Genomic DNA, 27,374 nt, shown 5'->3' with positions numbered 1-27,374 from the left:
ACCTTAAATCGCTTCCGAAGATTTACCGTGCAGGGAAAGAACTAACGATGTCGATCGATATACGATATACATTTCATGTAATGCACTCATTTTATGTATAATAATATTAATAATGTTCATTTCGAGAACAATTGTATTTAATTTGTCATATTTCAAATAATATGAACGGATTTTGAATTTGAAAACGCGTTTTTCTCAGCTATAAGGAAAATTGACATCGATGGTTGTTTCCCTGTACCCTTCATATATTAATAAGCGCCTACTCAAGTGAGATCGAAGATTGAGACGTCATCTTGACAGAGTCTCAAGTCAAATTCACTAATTAGACTGGTGTCTCAAGACGCTACTTGAGACATTCTCACAATTTGAGATCTGACTATTAATACGGGCCTTATTGTCTTTTCATCGACGATTCAGTTAGTGTCCAAGAGTTCGGTCTTTACCGGCTACCATATACTTATTTCGTTTTTTTCGCTTGGCTAAATTTTGGCAAATGTCGCATCATTCTGCTCTGAGAAAAAACTGCCAGAGAGAAGCATTACCAAAGAATCCAGTTTTCTTAATGGTAATTTTTCGTACATCATCGCATTGTTCTAAACGCGACTCATTTTGCAACCTGCCACTGTGACCCACTGCATAATTTCATCATGACCACTGCCCTAAACCGATAACAAATCTTCACTTCACTCCCGAAACTTTTGCGTTTGAAATTCTTCCGATTATGCAGCGCAATGTCTCTATCACTATGATAAAAGGGAAAAATAAAACAACTTTTTTGAAAAATAATATAATCAATAAAAATTCCCAAGAATCGTGGAAGACTTTCATCAGTTTTCCTCCGATTTGCTGGGATACATGACAAATTCTGGCTTCGAAGAATTGTATTCATCGCTGTAGAGCGTGTGAAACATGCTCAAATCCACTGGGTCGTTCAGCTTCACTTTCCTCCTCTGTAGCAGCTTATGGTACCTCTCCTTGAATTCGTCGTACTTGAGGCACCAATCGAACTCTTCGTCGGTCAGACGCGACTTCATCCCCCTACGCACTTTGCTCATTATAATTTGCTGCTTCTGCTTGAAATTTATATAATTTCGGTACCACTCCGAATCGTCGAAGTTGTAGTCTTCGGCCAACTTTTCGCTCTTCTTGAACACCCGCTGCTCCAGGGCCGTCATATCTATCGATTTCTTCACTACTTGCTGAACTGACTTGATGGGTTTAGTAGGGACCTTGAGGCGGGGGTAAGCTGCTCCACGTCTTGTTGGAATATTCTCGAAATAGATATTTTCTTGTTGAAATAGAGTGTAGTCACCCTCTGATCTACCTATCGAGGAAATCAAAGCAATAACTGTCTTGGTGTTAATGACCTAAGAGTAGAAAGAAGCAACACCAGGCAACTAAAACCAAACGTGGCTTGGCCACAGTAAAACATTGTTTAGGTTGCAAAACCACCAATTGGAAACCTGCTGAAGGATATAGTAAATATGCAGGTATCAGTGTTTTCATGGCACATCAGGTCAATACATTGCCATTAAGGAAAAAATCTTCCTCCAAATGCCAAGTCCCCGAATAATTTACTGATGATCTGCTGGCAAAAAATCCTCAGGATTTCTTTGCATAGCGGGTTATTGAATTATCTAGCCTCCAGTGGTCGCAGTTAAGCTTAGATGCGATCTAGAAGATAGCCCTCTTTGGTCTTCTAGATTCAGAATCGGTACATCAAACATCTCAAGGATACGTTAGTCCCCCTCACAGAAGTGACATCCCCCTTATAAAAGAACAATAAACATGCTCTACAACACATCCTGCTCTAACTGAGCAGATTTCTGTATGCAGATCGGTGTTGGCTAAAGCACTGGACCATTTGTTACCTCTGTCATTAACTGTCGTAGCTCCCATGCTACTGGCATATCATCTTGTAAATCCCAGATAATATTGTGGTACATATAAAGGCAACATGCCATCGTATTATAGGATCTAATCTCTAAGATAACACTGTGGCCAAGTTGCCGAAGTAGACCCTTTCTGCAATGCAATAAAGTACTGCTTACCATACCAAGGTCTACCGACATTATCCAATAGGATTATGTCTCCAACAGGCTTATTGTCCACGAATTCTAGAATCAATTTTATATTTCCAGGCAAACGCAAACATCCAGCTCCCTTATATTTGTACTTTTCCAAAGGGCCTTCGTAAATGGTTCCGTCCTTGAAGGATATTTCTACCGTCTCTCCATCAACCAGTTTATCGTCATACCATTTTCCTTTGTAGGATTGCCCATCCTTAGTAATGTAAGTCCCTATTCCTTCCTTCCATACTAAACCACTCGAGTGTGCACAATATTCTCCAATATACTTGTCTCCATTCGGATAGGAGAAGTCAAAAGAGCCTCTCTGAAAATCAGGATCGGTGTAGCTCTTCGATTTACTCACACCCAGGGAGGATGTTGAGGAGGTTTTGTTGAATGACGGCGAGCGCGACATTTTGTTTCGATTCTGTCAAAATTAAGATAGACATAGAATTTATTTTAAGAACAAGAACAATAATTTGACAATTGCCTGACGTTTTGACAGTTGACAACGTGGACAAATTCCGGTTTGACAGTTGATAACAACAACATCCTCAAGAGTTTTGGAATTGACGATATGTGTAATTAGGTGGTCTCAATTTTTTCATTCAAGTGAATGAAATCAGAGATGGAATATTTCCGAAGCGGCCTGAAATCTGTGTTGGGAGCACCAGCTCCCGACCAACAAATAACAGGAGCAGAAACAGTAATGAACATATTGGTCTCATATATTTGCTTTTCTGAGTCACTTACTTGCAGGTTGAAAGACTTGTGAGCAGAGTTAGTACTTCTACACTTCTTGAAGATAGGAGGGATGCTTGTAGAGCACTCAAAGCCTTATCGAAAAAATATAGAGTTGAAGTTGGAGCTCACAGTATGGATGTACTGAAACAGGTCTTAGAATTGGATAGAGCAGACTGTGAAATCATTGGGTATTGCCTAGATACTCTGTGTAATATTACCTCCAGAGAACCTTTCGAGGAAGAGACTGAATCTTCACTAGCTATAAATGTTAATATTGGAGAGCAATTCACAGAAATGTTCATTAAAAATACAGAAAGTGTCTCATTAGTATTGAGTTTTTTGGAAGAATACGATTTTAGAGTAAGATGGCCAGCTGTTAAATTAATAACATCTCTATTAGCCAACAAGCCCAAAGAGATACAAGATATAATATTAGTCAGCCCGATGGGTGTATCAAAATTGATGGATTTATTGGGTGAAAGTAGGGAAGTCATCAGGAATGATGCACTCCTATTGTTAATCAATTTAACAAAGAACAATGCAAATATTCAAAAAATCGTGGCATTCGAGAATGCTTTTGACAGATTATTTGAGGTTATAATTGAGGAAGGCTTAACAGAAGGTGGTATTGTTGTTGAAGACTGCTTGATCTTGATGCTCAATTTATTGAAAAACAACACTAGTAATATAAATTTTTTCAAAGAGGGTTCTTACATTCAAAAGATTGCTCCTATGTTGATTCTGCCCGATAACCTAGAAGAAATTGGTTGGAGCCCTCAAAAAGTTTCAAACATGCATTGCGTTCTACAGCTAGTTCGAACGTTAGTCAGTCCCAACAATCCTATTCAAATTATTACTGCCTGCCAAAAAAGTATGAGAAATGTGAACCTTTTGGAAGCCTTATGTAATATACTGATGGCAAGTGGAGTACCAGCAGACATTTTAACAGAAACTATCAACACTGTTGCTGAAATAATAAGAGGAAACCTAACAAATCAAGAATACTTTGCCAATGTCATGGCACCTTCCAATCCCCCACGTCCAGCCATTGTTGTCTTATTGATGTCGATGGTTAATGAAAAGCAACCTTTTCAACTTCGTTGTGCTGTTTTATACTGCTTTGAATGCTTTTTGTACAAGAATGAGATTGGTCAGGGCCAAATTATTCAAACACTACTTCCTAGCTCTTTAGCAACGTCAGACGTCACTACTGGTCAATTATTGTGTGGTGGATTATTTAGCAATGACAGTTTAAGCAATTGGTTTTCCTCAATCTCTCTTTCACACTGCTTAATTGACAATCCAGCGCAAAAAGAACAGTTATTGAGGGTTATGATAGCCACTAATCTAGGTGCACAGGCAATAGGCTTGTTACATCAAAGTGTGGTGTATCTTCAGCAAAGTAACAAACTCCAATCTAAAATTGGAATTCTGATGCTTTTAGCAATGTGGCTATCACAGTGTCAACAAGCTGTTCAAGTATTTCTTAACATTCCAGGTGAGGTATGACCTTGAGTCGTTTGAAATCCTTAATTAACCTCAAATTTGTGACAGGTGCCATGGCATTTTTAACAGCACAAACTTCAGCAAGTGAATATGACAATAACGAAGAACTGATACAAGGCATATGTGCTTTTATAATGGGCCTTTGTGTAGTTTTCAATGATAACTCTGTTCAGAACTATTCTAAAGAAAATCTTTCTCAGCTTATCGAGAAACGTGTTGGTATCGAGACATACTGTAAAAAGTTGAATGAGATATCGAGACATGAAGTTTATGCAAGGGCTGCTAAGCAACCTCAAATACTGGCAAAGCATTCAAGTGAACTTTTGCTGGAGTTTGAGTTTTGTAAGCTATTCAAGTCATTCGAAGGTAATGAATCCTTGATGAATCTTAAGAATCATTTTCAGAATAATTTTATAATATTCCAGGTGTCATTATAAATGCTTTGGGCGTGCAAAGGGATCTCCAAAATGGCATATCGGAATTGAGTTTGAGCGAACATGAAAATGCTCTGCTGTTGCAGTACAAGGAGTTGATCAGAGATCAAGATAGGAAACTGCATGATTTACAAAAAGCCTTCAATAGTGCACAAAGAGAGAAAGAAATGCTGAAGGTAGGTTCTGAATGTCTGGTTCTGCTATTACCTATTGAATTCCTCAAGGAATGCCATCATTTATTGATTTGCATATTTGAGCCATATTTTTCTTAACTGAATGGAAAAATCATCGTTTCCAACAAATGCAAAATTCCATTTTTATTACCATACAATAAAAAGTACATAAGGAATGTCACAGAAGTTTACATCGCAATAATATTTCATTGTAAATAAAATTCTCGAAAAATATGCACCAATTTGTCAGACGGTTGAACCGAAAGTATAACAGTAACAATTTGTCAACAGCCAATCTTAGACATTACATTTATGTATTGAGCTCTCAACTGTTTCCCGTAGACTAGCTATGACAGCCCGTTGATCCAAAGCATCTGTTATTGCTGTGCCAGCCACAATCATATTTGCACCCGCTTCTGCACATGCTGTGATTGTGTTCAACCCTACACCTCCATCTACCTCGATATCTAGTAAAGGGTAATTGTTCCGTAACCATTGCACCTTGGGCATCATATCTGCCATGAATTTCTGACCACCAAACCCAGGTTCTACTGTCATTATAAGAATCATATCTGCACTGTCAATATATTGCCTCACAGCTTCAATTCCTGTACCTGGTTTTAGAGCTATTCCGACTTGCATTCCAGCTTCTTTTATTCGTCTACATAAAGGAAAGACATCTTTAGTTGCTTCCACGTGAAATGTATATTGATTAATACCCGCATCTGCCATAGGTTCTACCCATTTTTCAGGCTCATCAACCATCATATGAGCTTCGAAGAAAGTATTACGTATTTTGTTCCTAAGACACTTAACAACAGGATGACCCAAAGACATATTGGGCACAAAATGACCGTCCATTACATCTAAATGAAGATAATCAGCGCCGCTATCTAATAGTTTTTGTGATTCTACGTATAAGTTGGACAAATCTGCATTCAAAATAGATGGTCCTATCTTACATTTCAGAGGAGCTCTTGCCATATTCACCCAGGATTTTTGTGTCAAGCAAATGAAAAAAAGTAAAACTCGTTTTGTATGGATTTAAGAAGACTGAAAAGGTTATCAGCTTCGGAAAAATCAATGACAAATAGGATTAAAAATTGTTGTAACTTGCGACATTGATTAACCTCAATCTTCTCACCTTTATCTTTTCTATCGTGCACCATAGAATAATTCCTGTCTATATAAATCAAAAGCAGTGGCGGGTTAAGCATTTGGAAAATAAATAAAGGTTTATCAATAAAAAGTTTTTGCATAGTTGCATTAAGGTATATTTCTTTCAGAATGAACTCGAGGAACTTCGTCAAACTAATTCCCAATTAAATGATCAGAATACGCTCCTAAAAGTTCAATTAGCCACCAATTCAACAGCAAACAATGTAGATCATAACTGTATTGAGCCACAAGAACCCCTTACGATCAAAAAAGAAATAGTCGTAAATGAAGAGCTCCAAAAATTGAAGGATGAGCTGAAGGAAAAATCAGATGAACTTGAACATTTACGAAAGGATCAGGAGGATCTCTTGGAACTTCTGACTGATCAAGATTGTAAACTTACTGTTTTCAAAAATCGATTGAGAGAATTGGGGGAAGTTTTGGAAGATGATGATTCAGAGAATGGTTCTAATTCTGAAAATGAGATATGAGAATTGTATAGTTTAGTTGTAAGTGATATTGTTATGTTTATTTATTGTATTATTCAGTGTGCAAGATGTAAGTTTTATATTCACCATGCATTGAAATATAGCCTTTAAGTATTGTTCTTTTTTATTTCAAGAGTTTATGGACTTCATGAATATGTATTGAAAAGTCTCAATACTTCAGTCCACTTTCTAGGTGATCATTTTAAATGTTATTCAACATAAAACCAATAAAGACAATAAAGAAAATTCATATTTCTTAATTATCAATGCCTTTCCCATTTCTTTATTCGTCACAGGATCACAAGGGACGTCGCTAGGGGTGCGCAGAATAGGCTTCAGTATCTAGGATGGCTTGGTCAGAAAGTTTAACTAAAGGCTATGAGCAGAGACAACCTGTTGTCCCTGGCTATGAGGTTTACTAGTTTTGATATGGATTGGCCCAAGTATAATATATAAAAGAAAGTCTCCATTTTATTTATTAAATCATTTATCAAGATCGGTTGGACTGTTTGTTATGAAATTTTGTATCCTGGATTTCTAATGCCGATTTTATTTTGAAATAGCTTTGAAAATTTTGATGAAATAATTGGTTTCAGGATTTTTGTTTTTGATGGGGTGGAAATACAAACGTTAGGGGTTATATTGAAAATATAATGCTACTCATAAAATTTTATTCTTATTACTGGGTACCCTATAACTAGTTATAGGACTTGTATAAAGTGGATTCTCGGTCCTACTTCTCTGTTGATGGTCCACCTCTTTCTGAAACCTCTCATACTCTAATCTATCCTTCCTAGAAGTGACATATTTCCAAATCAAAACAGCCAGGAGTCCAAAAGCGAATACGCCAAAAACAATGACGGGTGCTACCACTGCTGCGTTCACCTGTTTGTAGCAATACGGCTGTATCCTTAAAACAATCGGTTGCCGTTCTAGGTTATAGCTGTAGTTGATTTCGCAATAGTGGGTTTTGGTGTTCAATCGGGCGAAACAAATACCTGAAAAACGGAGAATACTCAAAGTTTACATCAGTTATTTAGCTATACGAAAATTGGACAGTCCCTTCCTGGGACAAATGAATAAATCTTTGATATCGTTAACTCTGCACGAAAATTCTTTGATAATACCTCTCAAAGAGAGATTTTAAGGTCGCTGGCAACTCCATAAATTTAGAATCTACCCTAAAGAGTAAAAAACTGAAAAATCAGGAACATTGCCAGCTTCAAGTGTTTGCATGAGAAGACTACTTGGTGACAATGGAATTAATGGAAAGGCAACACTGGACGCTTGACTATCCCACTTTTTTCATCCTGTCCTGTAGTTTGTTATACCTAGTCTAAGTTAAGTCTAAGTTACACAGCCTACTTGGCTCTATATCTACAAATGGCTACAGGCCAGAGAGTTCATGATTTAAGGTTACATCTCTTACCTTCCCCACCTAGCTTGAATTCTTTGGATACGCTTATAGGTTTTATCGAAATGTTTCCGTAAAACAGCTCTGTTGTACCATTTTCCACGAAATTCATCGTCTGGTTTATAAACTCTGAGCAGTATCCCGATCCTCCAGTTTTGCCAACATAATACTCGCATTTTTTCCCCTTGTAATTTTCATTGCAGATGCATTTGTTGCACTCGCACCTCCCACGCTCGTTACAGATTTTTCCGAGTACCATGCAGCTTCTGATGGAGTCTTCACAGGAGCAATCTCTTCCGGTGTATCCCTTGTCGCAGCTGCAAGATTCGCCATTTTGACAGTTGCCGTGACCGGAGCAGATTTTCCCCCTGTATATCGGGCATTTGTATTCGCAATACTTTCCTTGGTAAGGAAAATCACATATGCATTTTCCGCATTCACAGTCTCCCCTAAAAATTTTGATGTTTGGTTAGAATGGATTGAGGTTAGGTTAGGTTAGGCTAAGCTGAGTTAGGTTAGGTTGAGTCGTTAAGTTAGGTTAGGTCCAATTGGATTAGGTTAGATTAGGCATCGAATTTAATTCACCTTCGACTACAAGAAGTTTCTTTGATGCCATCAACCTCTTTCCTGCATGGATCCAGGCTATAACTGCAGGTTTCGTTGCATGAATCGCCAGTCCTGCAAGTATATATTTTCTTTAGTGTCAAATGATGTTTCTGAAATAATATCTGTTTTTTTTTTCGAAATAATTGGCGAGTTTATTATTCGTCTTTTGAAATCCACGTGTTTCAAGTCGTCAAGTGCAAATTTCAATGGTAATAATGATCCAACCAAGATGAAACGAAAAAAAACTAGGTATAACTCAATTTGTTATGTTAACGCTAAACATTATAAACGGTAATTGAAATGGTAATTATTTTCCAATCTCATCGACCACACTTTGAGTTCTGAACTATTACCAAATCAGGTTTCCAATAGAACTATGTATAACACACTACATCTTCATTTCCAAGTCATTATATTCACGTGTAATAAAATTTACAATTGCACAAAGTTAATGTCTTGGACAGGAGATAATCCATTCTTTTTAATTATGAAATATTATGAAAATTACTAATTTTAAAATGTTAGACATATTTGCCAATTCAGCTGACCAAGAAAGAATTCTTATTCTGGTAGATGGCCTCCTTTCTCTCTCTCTCGTCATCCTCTGCTATTTACAAATAATTCTCATGGTCTTCCATAAACTTGTTTCGCTAAATTAATTGTAACGAATTGCACATCAATCGAATTTGTGGATATACAATTAAATGATAATTTTAAAATCACTAATTATGTGTCTATTTTAATAGTTCTTCACCAAGTTTTCTGAGATTATCAGGAATTCAAATTATTGGGTTTTTCCTCCCCAATTTTCATCTCTAAAATTAGTCCATTCGAGCTAAAAGTTGAGTGCATCTTTGACAGATGGTACTCGATTTTTTACCAATCTTCATTTAGTTACCCAAAATGCAAAAGTATTCACTTTTTCTTAAAAACTTCATCCTTGGATCCATTTATCTGTGTACTTGAGGCTGCTGTGGTCATATAGTTCAGTAGTTCGCGAGAAAAAGTAATTTACATTAACTAGGATTTTTTCACTTACCAGCCGTAATTACAGTTGCATTTTCCGCACCTCAGAATTCCATTAACACATGATTCTCCCTCTGTTTGTGATGAAATTGAATCACATTCACAGAATCCGTAATATTCTAGATCGACTTCTATTTTCTCCTGAATATTTTTCTCCACTATGAATAATTTTTCCCTCTAAAATATGGAAAATTCATAAAATCGTTCTTCGTATCTATGCTACCCTAACATTGATGAAAATCTAAAGTTTGTCGAAATTCAGAATATTCAAAACAACAGATTCTGGTTAGCAAAAAATAGTTATTTCAGTAATATGTTCTTCCAATCTTATTGATATTTCCATGATGAGGAAAATGCTATGAATTCGCTCCAACTCACAATACCCATGATCTCAAAATTACCTTCACATTCTCCGGTACTTTTTTCAATTTAATCTCAACAATAAAATCAATGACTTGATCCAAGACAACATTAGAACATTCGGCGGTTTTAAAAAAACCCGAACCATCACAGTTGGCGTAAAACTCAATGTCCAAATCTGCAGTGTGATTCGTATCCACATAAAATTTCGCCTTTTTGAAAAAGTCCATGTATCCATCCTTCGTCAGTTGGATGATGTTCTTGGAATCTTTGTCCAATATTCCGACAAAAGAAAAATCTTTCAAAACCTGTCCCATTTGCCGATAATATGAAAGAACCTTTTCTTTCACTGCAAATATGACGTTTACCTAGAAAAGTGTTCACTTTTAGTCATTGTCACTCTTATAAAAAAAGGTATATACGATAGCAATTTCTGAAGAGTTGAAAATAGATTTTAAACTCGAAGTTTATGAAACTATCAAGAAATTAGGGTGTAACATTAACCAACTTTCTGCTTTTTAAGCTGCCCATGTATCTCTCCAAGAGAAGGATAGTCGTAAGGATTATCAGCAGGATAATTCCCATCAAAATCCACCAAACACTTTCCAGGATTCTTCATCACTGTTCCCGATAGTATTCCATCGCCAGCCAGATGCATGTAACTTCCTGTACTGATGATTACCAGTTTTCGCGAAACGTCCGACCAACCAACTCGATTTCCACACACCAAAACTTGCATCAGAGCCTCCATACCCCCCTCCAGGTCGTCTAGATTGGCACTGGTGTTGCTTTTCTTCCTAACCTTCAACAAAATTTGGGATAAACTAGACGTTTCGATAAAAAGGACGGTGGTGTGGTTTGAAGTATTTTTCTTACCTCTCTAGCGAAAAGTTCAACGTCATTGGTGAAGTTCTGGATGTGCTTCAAGAGGTAACTCTTGGCGCAAATTCTTTCCGATGTGTGATTGCATGGATTTTCGATGTTGTCAGGGTTTGTGAAAGAAAAAGGCATTCGAAGTTTGTCGACATAGGAGCCGAATGCTATTTTGAAGTGTTCGCTGATGTTTTTGAGGGAATATCCTAGTTCTCCCCCTAAATTTATCAGAGTTTCCAAGTCATTTTTCATCGAAAACGTGAGGTCCATGAGATAGTATACTTCAAGAGGGTAATTTTCTGCGGGTTTATAGGAAAATGTGAAGTTCACAGCATCTCCTGATAAAACAAAACAATTAAGATTGGAAGGAGGAACCTCCTATCTTAAGTGAACCTCACCTCTTCGTAAATCTAGCTTTAACTTTTGAGGCTTCAGCTGTATGTAATTCTTTCTTTTCTCGAAAATTTCGAAATTTCTGAATCCCTCATCTTTGAGAATGGTCACAAGAGAATGACTGTTCTTTTCGATATACTCTGATGGGCAGTCTCTTAGATTCTCAAGTCTTTCACACCTCGAACCTTTAAAGTCCTTGAAGAATATCTCAATCGTGAGCAATTAAAGAAGAAAAATGTAGGGCGTAACAATATTTTCCACAATTATCTACAGTTGCAAATTTCAGATCATAACAGGTTTCAAACTCAGAGAGATTAATCGATTTGTTTTTATAGGTATTGATATTTTCGACTCGAATACATGAATTTCGTTTCAATTTCGTGAATATGGGATCATCATATATATTTGGACAAACCAAGATTACGATTCAGTTTCAAAAAGTGTTTTGACTATTTCTCTAGCTCCTTATCGGAGGATATAAGGTATGAAAAATAAGCCGAGTTCAAATTTTGCTATCTGAAGATAAGATACTTTGGCCAGTACTCACACTGTGAAAACAGAAATTCATCTCTGGACCCAACTGAATGCACTCATCACATTCGTTCCCACAACACGCGTAAATTAAAAAAATCGCGTACCCTAAAATTTGAATTTGATATTTCAAAGAACCGCTTTTAACGAACTTCATTTCCATATGCGTTAAGGTAAACTGATAAAGTTCCTTAGATTATCAACGATATTTATCCCCTAATATTTACTTAAAGAGTTATAATACCGATAAAGATAACTTGATGTTTGAGGGCAATGCAGGAAAACAAACTTCTGCCTACCTCTGGGACATTCATAGATAAAAAGCACATACCTATCATGAATCTTTCTCGCATGCTCAACCAAGAAACGCTATTTAATTAGTAATCTACGTGACCAAAAACGTACACTCATCAAAAAGTATTCCTGGGATGTCCGTTCTTAGAAAACAAGAACGCTGAGACCAATTGAGTTGAAAGATACGCAAGAACTTTCAGATAGGGAGCAATATAAAATATAAATCATTCCTCCACAATGAAAAGTGAACAGAGGACTATACAGATGGAAGAAAATATATGAAGAATACCTATCAGTGGGGGATCCACACCTTATGCAATGCAATGTTATCATATCATTTCAACCCATTGACATTTGACACACTCATCCTTAGCCTGGGTTGATTTGAATATACAAGGGATGGGGATGTAACGATGAAAAAATATTCAACTGTATAAAATTGCTTTACTAATGTTTTACTTGAAGAATTTACTATACAATTTTAATGGCATTAAGGAAAAACAGGAGGGTTTTTTCATTTTGATTGATCAGCTTGGCAGCTCCACCACCTAAACCATTTCTCTAGGTACTCACGTCCATGCAGATTGGAATATTAATAGAACGTATACCTAGATTTATAGCATCTTTTATGGGTACGAAAATTCTGGTAGGGACTATAAATATCATTGCCTAATGAATTCCATTATTAATTATTTTCTCAAGGTAGATTGAATGATTTGAGTTATCTGATAATTTGGCTTTTTCTAATGCCGTTAGATGGGAAACAACGAGATTTTGTGAAAAAAGGGATTGGAGGAAACAAAACAAAACTATTCTTCTTTTCTTCATATATTCTTCTTTCAATCACAAGGTCAGGTTAAAACATATCCATAATAAAACTTAATGCATAACGAACTCTCATTACCAAACACTTTGTTAAAAAATTACAAAAATACCATTCCTCTCTCACTTAACAACTATTCACTTATTTAGTCGTTTTTTACATTCACAGCCTCTTTAGAGGTAGGTTTCACCATATTATTGTTCAGTTTGTTAGTTGGTTCTTCTGGAGCAGCGTCAGGTACTAGGCCTCTCATGAACATTGATACTACCGGCCAAGGCATCACTCTGGGGAAATAAAGAAGATTATCCGAGTGCTACAACCTTTCTGATTTTCATCATATGGTAACGTAAGATTCTGTGACTTTTGACATGATTCTATTCGAAAATTTGATGCAGTAACTCTTCACAAGACCCAATTAAATCGAAACCTAACCTAAAACCTAACATAACCCACCCTTACCCAGTCCAACCTAACCTAACTTCAAGTGTCAACTCACAATTTCAATAAGATCGTCAACCTCAACACTGACGGAATCATAACCTGCTCTTCTTCTCTCTGGATAGCCTCCACGATCCTGTCAGCTACGTCAGACAGTTTCAACGTCGACAGAAATCTTGAATGAACGTTTCCGAACATCCCCGTCGATTGTATGAAGTATGGACAAACAGCTGTCGTCTTAACCCCAGTAACTCCCTGATCTTCCAACTCCATCCTCAAAGATTCGTCGAAACCAACGGCAGCGTATTTGGAGGCACAATAGTCCACCAGTTTACTGACGCCCACATGACCAGCCATGGAGGCTATGGTGATGATGTGTCCCTTATTTCTGGAGATCATGGCGGGAAGGAAGGCTTTGACAGTCTGAGGGAAAAAGGCACATGAAGAAGCAATGAAAGTTGAACCAATATACCTTGCTAGTACATATAGTTTGTCTTATAAGATCTATAATTCTTATAGTAGGATTAAAAGGTCTTTTGGATTTCATGATGCAGGATATTCCAAAAACCTACAAGTACAGATCAAATAATTTTAGGTCGCAGGGTTTTAAACAAAATATAAGAAAACTGCTCGAATCTTTAGCTGATAAGATAAAAATGTATCATGAGTTCTTGACATCGTGCCATTTTCTGACCCATACTCACCCAGAAGTGTGCAAGGATGTTAACATCGAAGGTTAACTGGATCAGACGATCAGGTGTGTCCAAAAGGAATTTACCAGATAGCACTCCGGCATTGTTTATCAGGATGTCAATCTGAAAGATAAATGAAGTGGCAGGTATAATTCTGACAGACCCTATAATAATTTCAATGGGCTCGGCCAATTTTTCAGCAGAGAAAAACATTATAAAACCAATTAATTCCTCTACTTTTTTGGATCGTTTCACACTTACATCTCCGAATTCTTCCTTGGTCAGTTTAGCCACCCTGTAGACATCTTCGTTTTTGGAAAGGTCACATTTGAGGCCGTGGATTGTTCCGCCTTGCGCTTTGACTTGCTTCAAGGTTTCTTCAATACCTGAAAGAGATTCATTGGGCAGTTAATAACAATGTACGAGTATCATGTCTGAATAGCAAGTAGGCTGGGAGAGGTAATTGCATACATGCCATCATGAATGCCTTCAATTTTGATCGTACAGGAATATGATGATAGTTTTTGCTTCTGATGAGAAGCGAAACCAATTTTGAAGGGTGCAGCGAGACTTAGAAGCTCTACGGTCATCTCTGTGTCCAAAATTCATCGAGTTCTAGACAGAATTCTTCGAGAAAAAAGCCTCAAATTTTTGAAAAGCTTGGGGATGTTTTAATTTCTCTTGGCTAGGTTCAGTATTCGAAATAACTAAACCAAAGGGAGCTGTTAATCTTAATAGCCATTCGATATAATTCTTTTGACGGATTATACAACGATTATTCGCAGAATCCGAGATTCAAGTTCAACACACTGTTATACAAGTGGTTCGGAGTCTTCTGTAGAATTCCGGAACAGTCCATTAAAGAGACGTAAGCTTTCACCTTGAACTTGAAAATTCGATATAGGTATATGGTCGTTTTATATAACGACCCCAAAGAATCAGACATAACTGAGGCGTTGTGCGTTAACAGCATTATCATAATTGGATATTGTGGCCGATTTGTGTTGATCTATCCAATTTCCTTTCGGATTTACGAAGAAAATTTGGCGTATTGTGAGCTGAATGATGGATGTTTATCCAATTCCAAACAGTCTATTACTAATGGAGTGTTATTGGAATGAAGGTTCAAGCCTCGTTAATTGAAGAAATAATGCTAAATTGTAGCCGGTTCAGCACTGTATGAAGTCTACTCCATTCATTACGAACTGGACGAGTGTTAATAATCTCTATGACTAATTTTTGTTTAACGTTTCTAAGAATGTACTATTCGTATCGCTTTTGTGTGTGTGTTTCAGGCGTAAATATTTACCATTCAGGAGTGGGATGCAATGGATACTCAATGTCACACCAATAACCATTTTTATTTAGATTTTCATAACTTGAATCTTCTGATGTTACCGATGGATGTCAGTTTTGTATGTATCATTGTACCTTTTGACATTCGCAATTCTTTTCAATATCGAAGTTGAAAAGATTTCATCTAATTTTGAAGAAAAAATTCAATGTACAAAACGCCATCAATCTACATAATATCTTGTTTCTGTTCTTCAGATGATTACAAGATTTTTCATATATTAAACACATCCTCTGGACCGTCAACATCAATACACAATAAAAAAACCCGCTCACAATAGAAAAGGAGCTATAATAAAATCATTATAAGCTCTGTTGGATACTGAAGAGCGTTCGTTTGTTTAGTATCATCTGCCATATAGAAGCCATCAATTGATATTGCCATGTGAATGAGAATAATTTTATTGATCCTCTAATAAAAGAAATTATTGACATGCTCGGAAATGTACTGATGAGTGTTTTGAAATTTTACTGATGGCGTTGAGAGTTTATTGAATAGTAATGGTTTCATTATAATCCATTAACGAAGTAGTGTGAAAGACAAGATAGATTCTTTGCAAATCCTTCGAAGCTTTGTTCCATCGCTTTATATCGGTACTATATTGATTTCGATATTTCAAAACTATAAGAGATTTCTCCATACGAAGGAAATTCAATAGAAATTTGTTTTCGTACAGTGCAATCGTCTAACTTGGAATTCTGTGATTTACCAGACTCGCACTGTGATCTTTTATCGCTACTATCGGTACAAACCTTCTTTTAAACGACATAATTATGCATCTGGTGCAGAAAAAACGCGAAAGATGCAGTAGAATTGAAAGTCACCCATGAAGAACGAACAAATGACATGGAATCATATTAGTGTCATTTAGGAGAAAGGTTGACTAGGTCTTTTATAGAATCCCCATAATTTTCAGTGCAGGAATTCGCTTGTCAAAGTACGTGCGAGACTGCCATCGTGAAATTACTTGTCCCAAGTCACGACATACATAAAATTACAGAAACTGTTCGCAAATGAAGAGAGACATGCTGATTACAATGTGCCTATCATAATTTTCCCCCAGTTTTTCACGTGAAAGTCCATCAGTACAATAATTTCGAAGAAAGCGAAAGAGATATTTGTCATATCTTTTCACACTACAGGGTTGATTCCTTCTGAAGAAACATTCATGTGTGAAAAAACATGAGGTGCAAAAGAGATATTACTTGAATGTTTGCAGTCTTTCATTATTTTGAACATCAGGTCATTCGCGTATTGTTTCTTTTAATTGCATACGTTTAAGATGAGGCACAACAAGATTGCATGGATTTCGATCTGATGTAACTCACAAAGATGAGCACTCGGGAAGCCTGAGTAGCAGAACATTTTAGAGCTCCTGAAAGGCCTTAAGCTTAAGGAGAAATATGATGAAAAACGGTTGAAAATCAAGAAGTCATGTTTTCCAGACCTTGAAATTCAACAAGGGATAAAAACCCCTGAGCAGAAGTTGTGTTTTAGGGTTTTTTGTTGAATACAGCCAGTTTCATTGTAATGTCACGCAGTATAAGCGCAACAATCACCTGAAAAGAACGGAGCAGGTCTCGAAAAACTTGCACGATGTCGAAACCTCCATTAAAAGTTGGAATTTAACCCGAACACCAAACCTACCGGACCATATGGAGCACATGCAACTTTTGCAACTAGCTGGGACCAATCTCTCGATCTATCGGAACAGCCATATCTTGGAACGGCGAGTGTTGAAACCGAAAACGCGCTTGTACCACTTTTACGGAAAACAAACAGATGCAATGAACGCAGAAGTGGACCTAGGTCATGGCCAGATGGATTGCACGGACTAGACCTATCTTGCGAAACAGTTCAAAAATCGGAATTCGAGTTTTGCGTTTAGCAACGAATTTTGTTGGTTCATATCTGCTTTTCGGCTAGATTAAGACACTCTATCTAGGTGAATGAAATCGGACCTGCTATTTCTTGTGGATGTGCAACAATTTGAAACAGTCTCTTACCTTCTTGGTTTACATCCCATACTATTATTTTAGCCCCTTGATTAGCCATCCTCAAGGCTAGTAGTCTGCCAAGGCCACCCCCTCCTCCAGTGATGAGCACATTCTGTCCATTGAGGTTCTTGAACTTCCTATAGGATTTAGGAAGACATGCGCGTACTATACTTTGCGCTATAATACCTAGGGCTATCACAATGAATCCAACGACATCAACTATAGACTGCAGAAGGTTGTAGTCACTTTTGGACACCATCGTTAATTATTTTTTGCACAGGTTCTTCTTGACTAGAATAAAGATTGCATCTCTTTGGCCTGGACCTGAAAAAAAACATGACCCACCATTAATCTTTATGGAGTAGACTTCAATGATTCATTTCCAAAACGATGAAAATCAAAGTGGTTTCGAATCAAGGAGAACTTCATCTTCAATTCTGAAGTGAGCCGAGGATGCTGCTTCGAAATTTGTACCAGAAATATCGATATAAGAAGATGTAAAAGTAACGGATCTGGATTACCACTGTTAGCGAGACTACAGTGGATAAAATGAGAATTTCAAATCTCATTGGTGGAGATTTTGAAGAAATAACATCTTCAGTTAATATCAATGGACTGAATGCAGTATTAACGTCATCAACATTGTATGTATTGATGTTCATCTGGCCAATATCAAACGAACATAAATTATATATTCAACATTTACTTGAAGTAAGTACCTACAATTGTTTTTATTTTCGAAGTGATTTGACATGAGTCATAAATGGAATCGGACTATGCTTTGCTACCTAGCAACCTTCTAAGACCACGTGCTAAATCTTGAAATTTCGACCACCACGATCATAGATAATCCTTTTATCTATGACCACGATTATAATGAAGATTCTCAAAGGAAAGATTATCAGAATTCACGCCATTGTAAGAAACCTAAAAATAAATTATGAGTTCAAATTGAAAAATTTGAACTGACCGGAAATTATTAGATTTTTCTTTTCTGTATTAGCTGTATTGGATTTTTATATCCAAGCATCGTAAGTGAAATAAGCAAGAATGTAAAAATATTCATATATGTATATGTCGACTTAGGAAAATGTGATCAATGTACCTATATGAGGGAATTTTCCACACAAACTACTAAATGAAAAACAAACCTATTTGCACTACACAATTTTTTACATCTAATGGAACGAAGAGCACACAATTATTCCATACATAACACATGCATTAAATTGAATGCTTATTTGAACAGAAAAGATACCTTCAGAACACAATTTCCATCAATTTATCTATCAGTATAACTCTGGAAACAGGACACAAACCTTATCATTCACGAGAGAGGACTAGAAATGAAAGAATGAAAACACCGAATTTGAGTTTCTTGAATTTTGATCTAATTGGAAAGAATATCAAAGGTTATCATAAAGGATGGGTAAACAAAACCCTCTATTAATATCGATCATCAACTTGAAGCGTTTTTGTATCCAAGTTGACTGACAAGGTTATCTCATATTTATCTTAATTTTTCAAGGAAGCTCAGCGTATTATAGTACCTACTTGAGGTAACTGATCCTTCAAGGATTATTGTGGTCAGTTGATTAATACTGAAAATAATTGTCTTAAATGTGTGTTACGCTATCCTTTAATACATTTTTGTGGGTTTTATCGAAAAAGGAAATTTTGGGTAGAAATGATAGGTAATGTTGCTCAAGGTTGTACACAGTAATTAGAGTGATAATGATAATGTAACAATTCAAGCACATTTCTTGGTTTTTATTTCGGTTCGATTTCAATAATGAAAGACTATCAAAGTTCGAGGAAGAATATAGTGTGAAATACAAGAAAATAATTTTGACTATGAGGTATTGCATCTTGTTTCGAAGTTTCGAAAAAAAAACTGTTGATTACATTAATGGATTTTTTCAAGTGGTTTTTTTAACTAATTTACCACGAATGCAACAAGTGGTCATAGGAATTATTTAATTGGCTACATAACCATCGATAATCTTCAGTTCCTCTATTTGAAATGCAGTTTTAACAATCTTTACGATTTTTTAATTGTAACCTATGGAAATAAGTACCTATACTGATTTAATCTCCACAGTAATCACACGCAAAAGTGTCATCAAAAGATAAAACAACCTTAGTCATTGTTAAGATCAAAATGATCAGATTTTTTTTAAAACAGATGACAATTTGTATAACCTTATAGTTCCTGGGAAAAATCTATCAAAAAATAAAAGAACTAGGTATGGGAGATCATTTTTCATTGAAATCAGAACTGATATAATCATATTCATATAGATATAATTTTGGTTTGTTGAATAAAGAATTCTTTAACAACTGAAAAAAATTTTTATTTATATGCTGTTATATTGACAAATATTCTGGGAAAATATTGTTGACAAATCAACAAACTTTGAAGTCATTGGGTTTTCACTTCGGTTAAACTCTGTTTAAAATGTAGTTGGCGTTCGATTGGCCAAAATGGTATACCACTTGGTATTCAGAAGAGGATGCCAATAGGTGTTTGCTTGATGGTATAGTATATATTTTGAATAAAAATTGAAATCATTATATTGTCGGATTTACTCATGTTTTATGTCCAATCCAATACTTCATTCATCTGAAACTATTATAACAACTACATTTCATAGATTATTGGTATTTATACAAAAATTTTGATGAAGAAAATAATTGCGGAAAAAGAGTATGATGTCTATATAATATATAATAATGATATTTATTTCACCATGATTTAATTGGTATTGATAAAAATAAATTTTCATGACTTAATCTGGAGCATATTTTACTTCAGAGAAAAACAACTCATTTTAGATAAGTCATTCTAATGTGTAGTATAAATTCCGATGAAACTGATACCCTCATTGAAAAATAATGTTTATCGAATATGTAAAACAAACAGTTGATATAGTAGATTATAAAATAAAATATTCAAATACTTACAGCATACCAAAAATTCAACTCCTCAATATTTCTTATAAACAGAAATTGTATGAAAATCAATCACGGAAAAACTGTTCCAATTGTTTCCATACGAATATTGTATGATATCCTTTGGTTTATGAATCGAGGCAAAACTACTGACTACTAAGAAAAACGTTATTCTGTTAATCTATTTTTGTACGTACCGAATATAAATAGATACAATCTCTTGATGAAAATGAGCAGAAATGTTCAAGAATTATTAGAAGTATTGAATGATGGCTCTTCTTCACACCTATATGATTTCACACACAACAATAGGCCCAACTGTTCACGAAGTTCTGAATTGACTATAGAACAAAGAATATCTTGAAACAACTTATACCATAACTCATAATTAATTCACTGTTTAGTCTGCGAGATACTGGGTGATTTAGTTTATGATCCTAGTAAGGTCAAAGCCGAAATTAGATTATTTCTTCGTTTTTTTTATGAGCACTTTATCAGTAACTGGCAGTACTTGCAAAAACCCATCAAAAACATTATAATTCGCATTTATTCGCCGGAAATTGCGAGAAATTGTTAGTGTTGAATGGAAGCATTAAATCATCATATGCAACACGATTTTAGAATGGGGCTCTAATTGAAAAAGAATGCCATAAGAAGATAATTGAGCTCATATCCTATATACATTAAGTGTTCCAATAAATATTATTTTATTGCGACACAATTTGTTGTAACAATTATTGTTCCAGGAGAAGATAAGTAAGAATTAGATGTATCTGGTTATTGAGCAGTTCAGGTCGGATCAAACCAACAAAATCAATTTCTACGTACTATAAAATTGTTTTGAATAACTCATGCTAGTGGAGAATTTGACAACAAAATTGAGATAATCCATAAAATCCTAAATTTCATTCCAAATTTAACATTTCTTCTACTCACCATGGGTATCAAATCACTTTTACTGGATCTCCAACATACATGAACTGGCTTCGATATTTATCTTCGTTTTTAATAGAATTTATCTCAAATAATTATCGTACGTTAAAAGCTTGAGGACAAGACACTCGTTCGCTATCTTGAGAAGTTAGTTTCATGAAAAAGAAGTGTTCAGAACAATAATCTCACTGGAAATGAAAACAAACGCAATCGGCCACTTATTACAGATATATATTGAGTTGAGTGTCAAATTACTGTTTTGAAGACGGCAAATGTTCGCTATAAGTATTTCCGACATGCAATTAAGCATCTCATCAACTGCAAACTTGATGCTTTTTTAATCTCCAAAAAAATTGAAAATTGAGGGATTGATAGTTTGCTCATGATCATGAAAAAATATGGGTATTATTACATTGCTGAATGAGGCGAACAATGCAAACACGTTTATCTGAATGTTTGTGTTAGTTTTTTAGGTGGACAACAATACATAAGTGCAATAGCTGATAGAAACGATTGACTTGCTTTTACTATGAGTTTTTCATCAATTCTTTTTTATGATTGCGGATCTTACCCTAAGTATGAAGTCGACCTCACTGAAGCTCTAAACAACATCTACTAGATTGCCAAGATCGATATTTTTAACTCTCTAATCTGAAGTTATCTAGGAAATTTATCTCGAGAACTAAAAAATTCAGAGTGGCACTGCTCAGAATGAAGATTTTTTGAGGATGTAACCATAATACTGATTAAATTTCATATTGACTTGAATGTATGTGATTTTTATTTACAGTGCTTAATGAGTTTTTTACGAGAAAAGTAATAAATTTTCCAGTTTCAATTAATAATCGTTTCATTGCATCACATAAAGAGGGTTTCTTATAATATGTATAGAACATATACATGGAGAGAGAGAAATACCAAACAAGACTCATGACAAAAACCGAGACAAAAACTTTGACAGCTGCGGTCAAAAATCAATTATTTATCGATAATTTTCCGTCCATTTTTTGTGAGGAACATGATGATGTAAGAAATCAACAGCACACGCGAATCGATGATAATTTGTTTTAACACATCCGAGTATCCTTGAGATAATTGTTCAAAAAGTGTTTCATCGCCAGCATTCTCCTAAAAAAATTGTTATATTCAATGAAGTGAAAATGAACGAACCATTTAAAAGACCCTTAATAAATATGTGCTCACTTTCATATTCACGATTTAAGAAGAGAAAGCAAAATACAAATTCAAATGAAAAAATTTCATTACATGCCTTAACATTTTTTCCAATTTTCCCTCCTCGAGTATAAATCAATGACAACAAAACGCCAATGTTGACAATGTATTACAACAACATTCTCGTATGAAAGAAGTCCTATTATCGTAAACCTACTCAACATCTCGACGAAACGTAAAAATAGTGAACACTCGATCGGTTAATGAAATGGGCAAATCCATATATTGCTCCTACCTTACTCAATATTACCACATAGTTTATTGAGCTTGATAGGACGAACGAAGAAATGCAGCGTCGACTGGTGCATAATTGCATTCTCAAATTGTCTATTGTTAGCAGAGGAATAACTGAGAGGTGAATGCTGAACGAAATCTAGGTTGACTGTGCTCAAATCCATACGTTGGTGCTTGAAATTTTCGTCCCATTTCTGAGGGAGGCTATGCTGAAGTGTTATGCATAAGAAGACATTACAACGCCAAAGTAATAAGACGAAAAATATGATATGCAGAAGCATAACACCTGCCGATGTAAATACCCACAAATGTTGAATCGAAGCATCATCACAGATGATGAAATTTTTGAAATTTTACTTCTTTTTTCTCCTGATTGATATGGTGAAGAATGAAGGACCTAAGAATTATCCTATTAGGGCGAAGAACTGTAATCATAGAGAGGACTTTAACCCTCAATTATCCTTACTTGTGCACAAACATTCAAATGAGCTCTACGTAATGGTAATCCTTTGCGATTTTCGAATTAGCTTGAAGTTTAAATAAATTCACTTATACGTGTCAAGGATGCATCTATTGCATATCTGTCTCAACCACAGCTTGTCTAAGCAACTTGCGATATAGCGTAAGAAATAGACGTTATATAACGTCAATATCTCACCAATTTGTCGATAAAACGCTATTGGAATAGACTCTGTTGAGGGAAATATGAGAAGATGATGATGGGGCAAGAGATGATGACATGGACGCTATTTTGTGTATGGACTCTTGCAGTTAATTTTAGAGAGGAACAGCTTCAAGGTTCAATTTTGGAGTGATTTCCGTTATTTACCAATCTGAAAAACCTTCCGGGTTTGTGTACTGTGAAAATTTCAATCAGGATTTAAATTTTTGTTCAGTATTGGAAATAATTCACCCAAATGATACAAGATTTTGCTTTTGGTCACTTTTAGTCGATCATTTCATTGATTGATCGGACCAATGCATCAAACCAGACCACACCATATTTATGATATTAATCTCGAATAAACCAGTAATCTACCAACCACAATAACCAAATGATATGAAGCAATCTTCTAGCACCAATTGAGATACTTTTCCTCGCTGAGTTGAAAAATAGAATCAGCGCGTTTATATATGAACCCATCGCCCTTGAAAAAATTAAGAAAGATGCGTGAAATCGAAACGTTCGAAGATTATAGTCTTCTAGCATCCAGTAGATTAACCTTCGTGCTGGTTTCGCAATTTTTACCAACGCATGTTTCAATATTCGACGAAACATTCTAGAGCTGACGGATGGAATGGAATGCGTCCTTGACGCGTGAATAAAACGAAAATTACACAATACGAATAAGATCAGTAGCCCATCAAAAACACGAGAAAATTCAAATGAAGACGTCTCCCTCATCTTCCAAATTAAATTGCATGGAATGAATTTTTGTATGATGAAATTGTTTCAAATACGGCCGATAAATGCTCATAAAAAAGAAGTCTCATTATTTGCAGTCGGAATGAAAGTACCTATATATCGAATAACACTACGAGTACCAAAATAGCCAAATTACCAAAGTAATTCGAAACTTTGAAGTGGAATGAATCCCTCATTTTTCAAGAGGTATATTTGTTTGACCAGTAGGTAATTTGGGTACCTACCTATATGAATAACCTTTCTGATGTTTTTATGATTGGTATTAGCATAATATTGTGTTCCGAATCTATAAAAATGATGATCATAATAATTTATGGCAGCTTGAGCATACAGCCATGATTGCTTTATGCTTTATACTTAGTTTATAGCTTCATATACGAAAATCAAATCAATAGGTGATTTCGTAAAAACTTAATCTCCTTGATTTACTAATGGGTCATCATCTAATACTAAAAAAAATTGAAAATTATGAGCTTGAGTATTCAGCGAATAACCTTCAGGAGGTTTTAATTGTTCATTTGCTAAGTCACACGTGGAACTTCATGGGAAAATAGACGGATCATGATACGTTTTGAATGCTTATTATTCGCATAAGTTATGGGAAGCTTTAGATATTCCCATAGGGCGTACCATGCGATTAAAAAACGTCGTCAAGTAGGATATTTTATTTCGAAGGTCGTTATTCTGTGTCTAAACGTAATTCTTAGCTACTGCTGAACTATTTTAGTGTCAAGATAACGTTCGTGATTGTTATATTAAAATTATCAGCAAATTATGAAGATTTTTTCGAACGACGTGCAAAAAGCATTTATAGGTACCTATTATTGCATCCTACATCATAAATTTTTTCATAGATGTTTCGCTAAGTGTTGCGTTTTCCATGATACAGGTAGTGTTTGAAGAAAAAAGGAAGTGGTAGACCAAAGAAGACAACCCCAGAGTTAATTAACAATGCTGAGAATGTGATAACACAAGCTTCCTGAATATCTGTTGGTTGGTTGGTTTTATCTCAACTGGTTGGACACTTAGGAACATGTCACTCAATTTGGATAGAAACAAACATATTTATAGATTGATGTGTTATCATAAAATTGAATGAACCTACCATCCTACCTTCGTAGGATGGCATTCTACCAATGGTTTCTTTTCTGATGAAACCTGGTTTGTTCTTTCTGGATATGTCAACTGTCAACACAGCTTGTCGTCATAGGTACAACCTTACATACTATCAAACTTTCATGGTGAAACCTAGTATTATACATAAGGAAACAATTGATAATGCAATTTTGTCGTATATACATCCAGATGGATGTACGAATATATTCTGAAACAATAAATCCATGTTACAGTTGTCTGCCTCTTTGTATTATTCAAGGGTAAATATAATTTGTTCAGAACAATAGCGAAAATGAATACGACGATGAAGTACAAGTACAGCGAATGACAAATTGTTAACGAAATAATGTCAGTTTCCTCAATTATTTTTGATATACTGGTCCAAAATAAGTCAACCATGATCCACCACAATGAAAGTGCATTGTAGCGTAATTCCTCATTTGGTCACTGAGGTATATTAAACACAATAATCAACGTGTTTGGACCTAAAAATGAGCCAAATTCTTGTTCACTTTCAACCGCCCAAATTCCGTTTACTAGGATACAAATTATTTGCCAAAAAAACATTAAATATATCGTTATTGAAGTGCCATTAATATTATAGAAATCCAATAAAGATACAAATTTATTAACTCAATGACCTTCAAAAACTTTTATTGAAAAAAAATTGTGTGAAGAAAAAATAATTGAGTTGAGTGTTTACAAAAATGTTTTTATCCAACAACCAGGAAATCATTAAAATTCGTCAAAAGATATCATTTATACAAAAAAAACCTGAATTTTATTTTGACCATTTATCCATTTGCATACTAAATATGAATGGATATTTTTTCAGTTCAGGGATTACTACTAGATAGGACTCCAAGGTTGCTGAATTGGAATTTTTTTTCTTGAATATATGATCCAAATTTCTGATAGATCTTGAAGAGTATAATCTATAATAAATATTCCAGACTGTATCTATTTACAATTCATTATTTTCTCAAATCGTTGAATTTTCGGTGTTTTTTTTTTCATCTTTGAACGAAGCATTTAGTTGTCCTATCCATTGAACTAATGGGGAACAACATACCTAATTAGATTTTTTCAATACGTTCCTGGATTGTATGAATCATGGAACAAGGTGTTCTCTTTCAAGCCAGTATTTGATAACAATTTCCCTCCTGTTATCGCAAAATAATTGCTTTCCTTCCTTATTTTGGTTTATGTCCAAAAATAAATTAAATTGAATCAAATAGCACAATGTTAATTCACATTCGAAATTGAGGAAAACAAAAATGATAACCTAGATGAATTTTTTGAATTTGAACTAATAATCGGTTTTGAATTTGAGTTAGAGTAAATCTGGGAGGGAATATTATGATAGACGAGATAGTTTCGGACCTCTTATGTCTTCTTCAGAGTAACAAGATTCATCAACAAGACTATTTTCGACCAATATATTCTCACTGATTTTGAAGGGGTAAAGGAATATGGGTGAGATGTGAGATTATACAAGGGACGGTTGCTTCAAAAAATGTTCACGAGATTACAGTGTGGATGAAATCTAGAGGCCTAACCATGTCAATTTCGTGAACACTCAGAATATCTTGAACACAATGAGTATTCCATCACAATTTCTGTTGATGTAGCGACCGTTACAACCCCGTCTCAAACGTCAACCCCCTAACATAACCCCAAAAGTGCACTAACCTCACTTTCTCACTGCATAGCATCCCCCATTAAAGATCAGCGCCCCGACAGGAGGAAAGTTCAACAAAAAGGCCACTAGAAACAGGTGAAAAATTCGCTTTCGCTCCCAAGAACTTCAAAACTCGCGATATACCGTTCTCACGTATCAGCGTAGACTGTAAACAAACCCATTGGGTTGTTTGATCATTTCGGGACCCGCGGATAGAGCAAGGATATCTTGATCCTGACGCAATGTGGCTTGCGCTGTGGACGCCGCTCGTAAAGAAGTGGTGGAAGATTTACGATTCAAAACCGTCAGATATGAAGCTTGGGTTTGTCAATAGACGTCAGATGGACGAAATTCTGAGTGAAAGAACCACCCCTGTAATTATTGGAGGTGGAGGTGTTGTAAGGCTTAGTCGATTTGGTGTTAATA

At 35.5% G+C, this 27,374-nt stretch overlaps 5 protein-coding genes across 10 annotated transcripts; 1 reads left to right on the top strand and 4 right to left on the bottom strand.

The window, feature by feature from the left end:
- Positions 1 to 780: 780 nt before the first annotated feature.
- LOC123316710 lies at positions 781 to 2,517 on the bottom strand. The gene is made up of 2 exons (XM_044902907.1): positions 2,052 to 2,517; positions 781 to 1,324 (listed from the first exon to the last, which is right to left on the bottom strand). The coding sequence occupies exons 1-2, from the start codon at positions 2,482 to 2,484 to the stop codon at positions 828 to 830; spliced, it is 930 nt and encodes a 309-aa protein (XP_044758842.1). The 5' UTR covers positions 2,485 to 2,517; the 3' UTR covers positions 781 to 827.
- A 62-nt stretch (positions 2,518 to 2,579) lies between these two features.
- On the top strand, positions 2,580 to 6,687 carry LOC123316709 (general vesicular transport factor p115). Its single transcript, XM_044902906.1, has 5 exons — positions 2,580 to 2,775; positions 2,829 to 4,311; positions 4,368 to 4,685; positions 4,745 to 4,929; positions 6,213 to 6,687. Exons 1-5 carry the CDS (start codon positions 2,686 to 2,688, stop codon positions 6,573 to 6,575), a joined length of 2,439 nt encoding a protein of 812 aa, XP_044758841.1. The 5' UTR covers positions 2,580 to 2,685; the 3' UTR covers positions 6,576 to 6,687.
- LOC123316711 (ribulose-phosphate 3-epimerase) lies at positions 5,045 to 6,087 on the bottom strand. The gene has a single exon (XM_044902908.1). It carries the CDS (start codon positions 5,908 to 5,910, stop codon positions 5,224 to 5,226), a length of 687 nt encoding a protein of 228 aa, XP_044758843.1. The 5' UTR covers positions 5,911 to 6,087; the 3' UTR covers positions 5,045 to 5,223.
- Positions 6,688 to 7,229: 542 nt separating the features above from the next.
- Positions 7,230 to 12,088, bottom strand: LOC123317370 (integrin beta-nu-like). The gene is made up of 9 exons (XM_044903867.1): positions 11,792 to 12,088; positions 11,250 to 11,439; positions 10,855 to 11,189; positions 10,487 to 10,780; positions 10,020 to 10,346; positions 9,632 to 9,795; positions 8,572 to 8,664; positions 8,002 to 8,435; positions 7,230 to 7,570 (listed from the first exon to the last, which is right to left on the bottom strand). The coding sequence occupies exons 1-9, from the start codon at positions 11,936 to 11,938 to the stop codon at positions 7,233 to 7,235; spliced, it is 2,322 nt and encodes a 773-aa protein (XP_044759802.1). The 5' UTR covers positions 11,939 to 12,088; the 3' UTR covers positions 7,230 to 7,232.
- Positions 12,089 to 12,881: 793 nt separating this feature from the next.
- On the bottom strand, positions 12,882 to 27,115 carry LOC123317041 (estradiol 17-beta-dehydrogenase 11). 6 transcript variants are annotated; one of them, XM_044903393.1, is made up of 6 exons: positions 26,960 to 27,115; positions 17,383 to 17,697; positions 14,284 to 14,408; positions 14,035 to 14,145; positions 13,389 to 13,753; positions 12,882 to 13,176 (listed from the first exon to the last, which is right to left on the bottom strand). In XM_044903393.1, the coding sequence occupies exons 2-6, from the start codon at positions 17,630 to 17,632 to the stop codon at positions 13,038 to 13,040; spliced, it is 990 nt and encodes a 329-aa protein (XP_044759328.1). In that variant the 5' UTR covers positions 17,633 to 17,697; positions 26,960 to 27,115; the 3' UTR covers positions 12,882 to 13,037. The 6 variants fall into 6 exon arrangements, with proteins under 6 accessions (XP_044759328.1, XP_044759329.1, XP_044759330.1 ...); XM_044903394.1 differs by lacking the exon at positions 26,960 to 27,115 and adding an exon at positions 21,830 to 21,976; XM_044903395.1 differs by lacking the exon at positions 26,960 to 27,115 and adding an exon at positions 21,262 to 21,438.
- Between the last annotated feature and the right edge of the window lie 259 nt (positions 27,116 to 27,374).

The sequence above is a fragment of the Coccinella septempunctata genome, chromosome 7 (genome assembly GCF_907165205.1).
Source record: "Coccinella septempunctata chromosome 7, icCocSept1.1, whole genome shotgun sequence".
NCBI classification, from domain to species: Eukaryota; Metazoa; Arthropoda; class Insecta; order Coleoptera; family Coccinellidae; genus Coccinella; species Coccinella septempunctata.
Note: the sequence above shows the minus strand (reverse complement) of the source record. Positions and strands in the feature narration are given on the sequence as shown.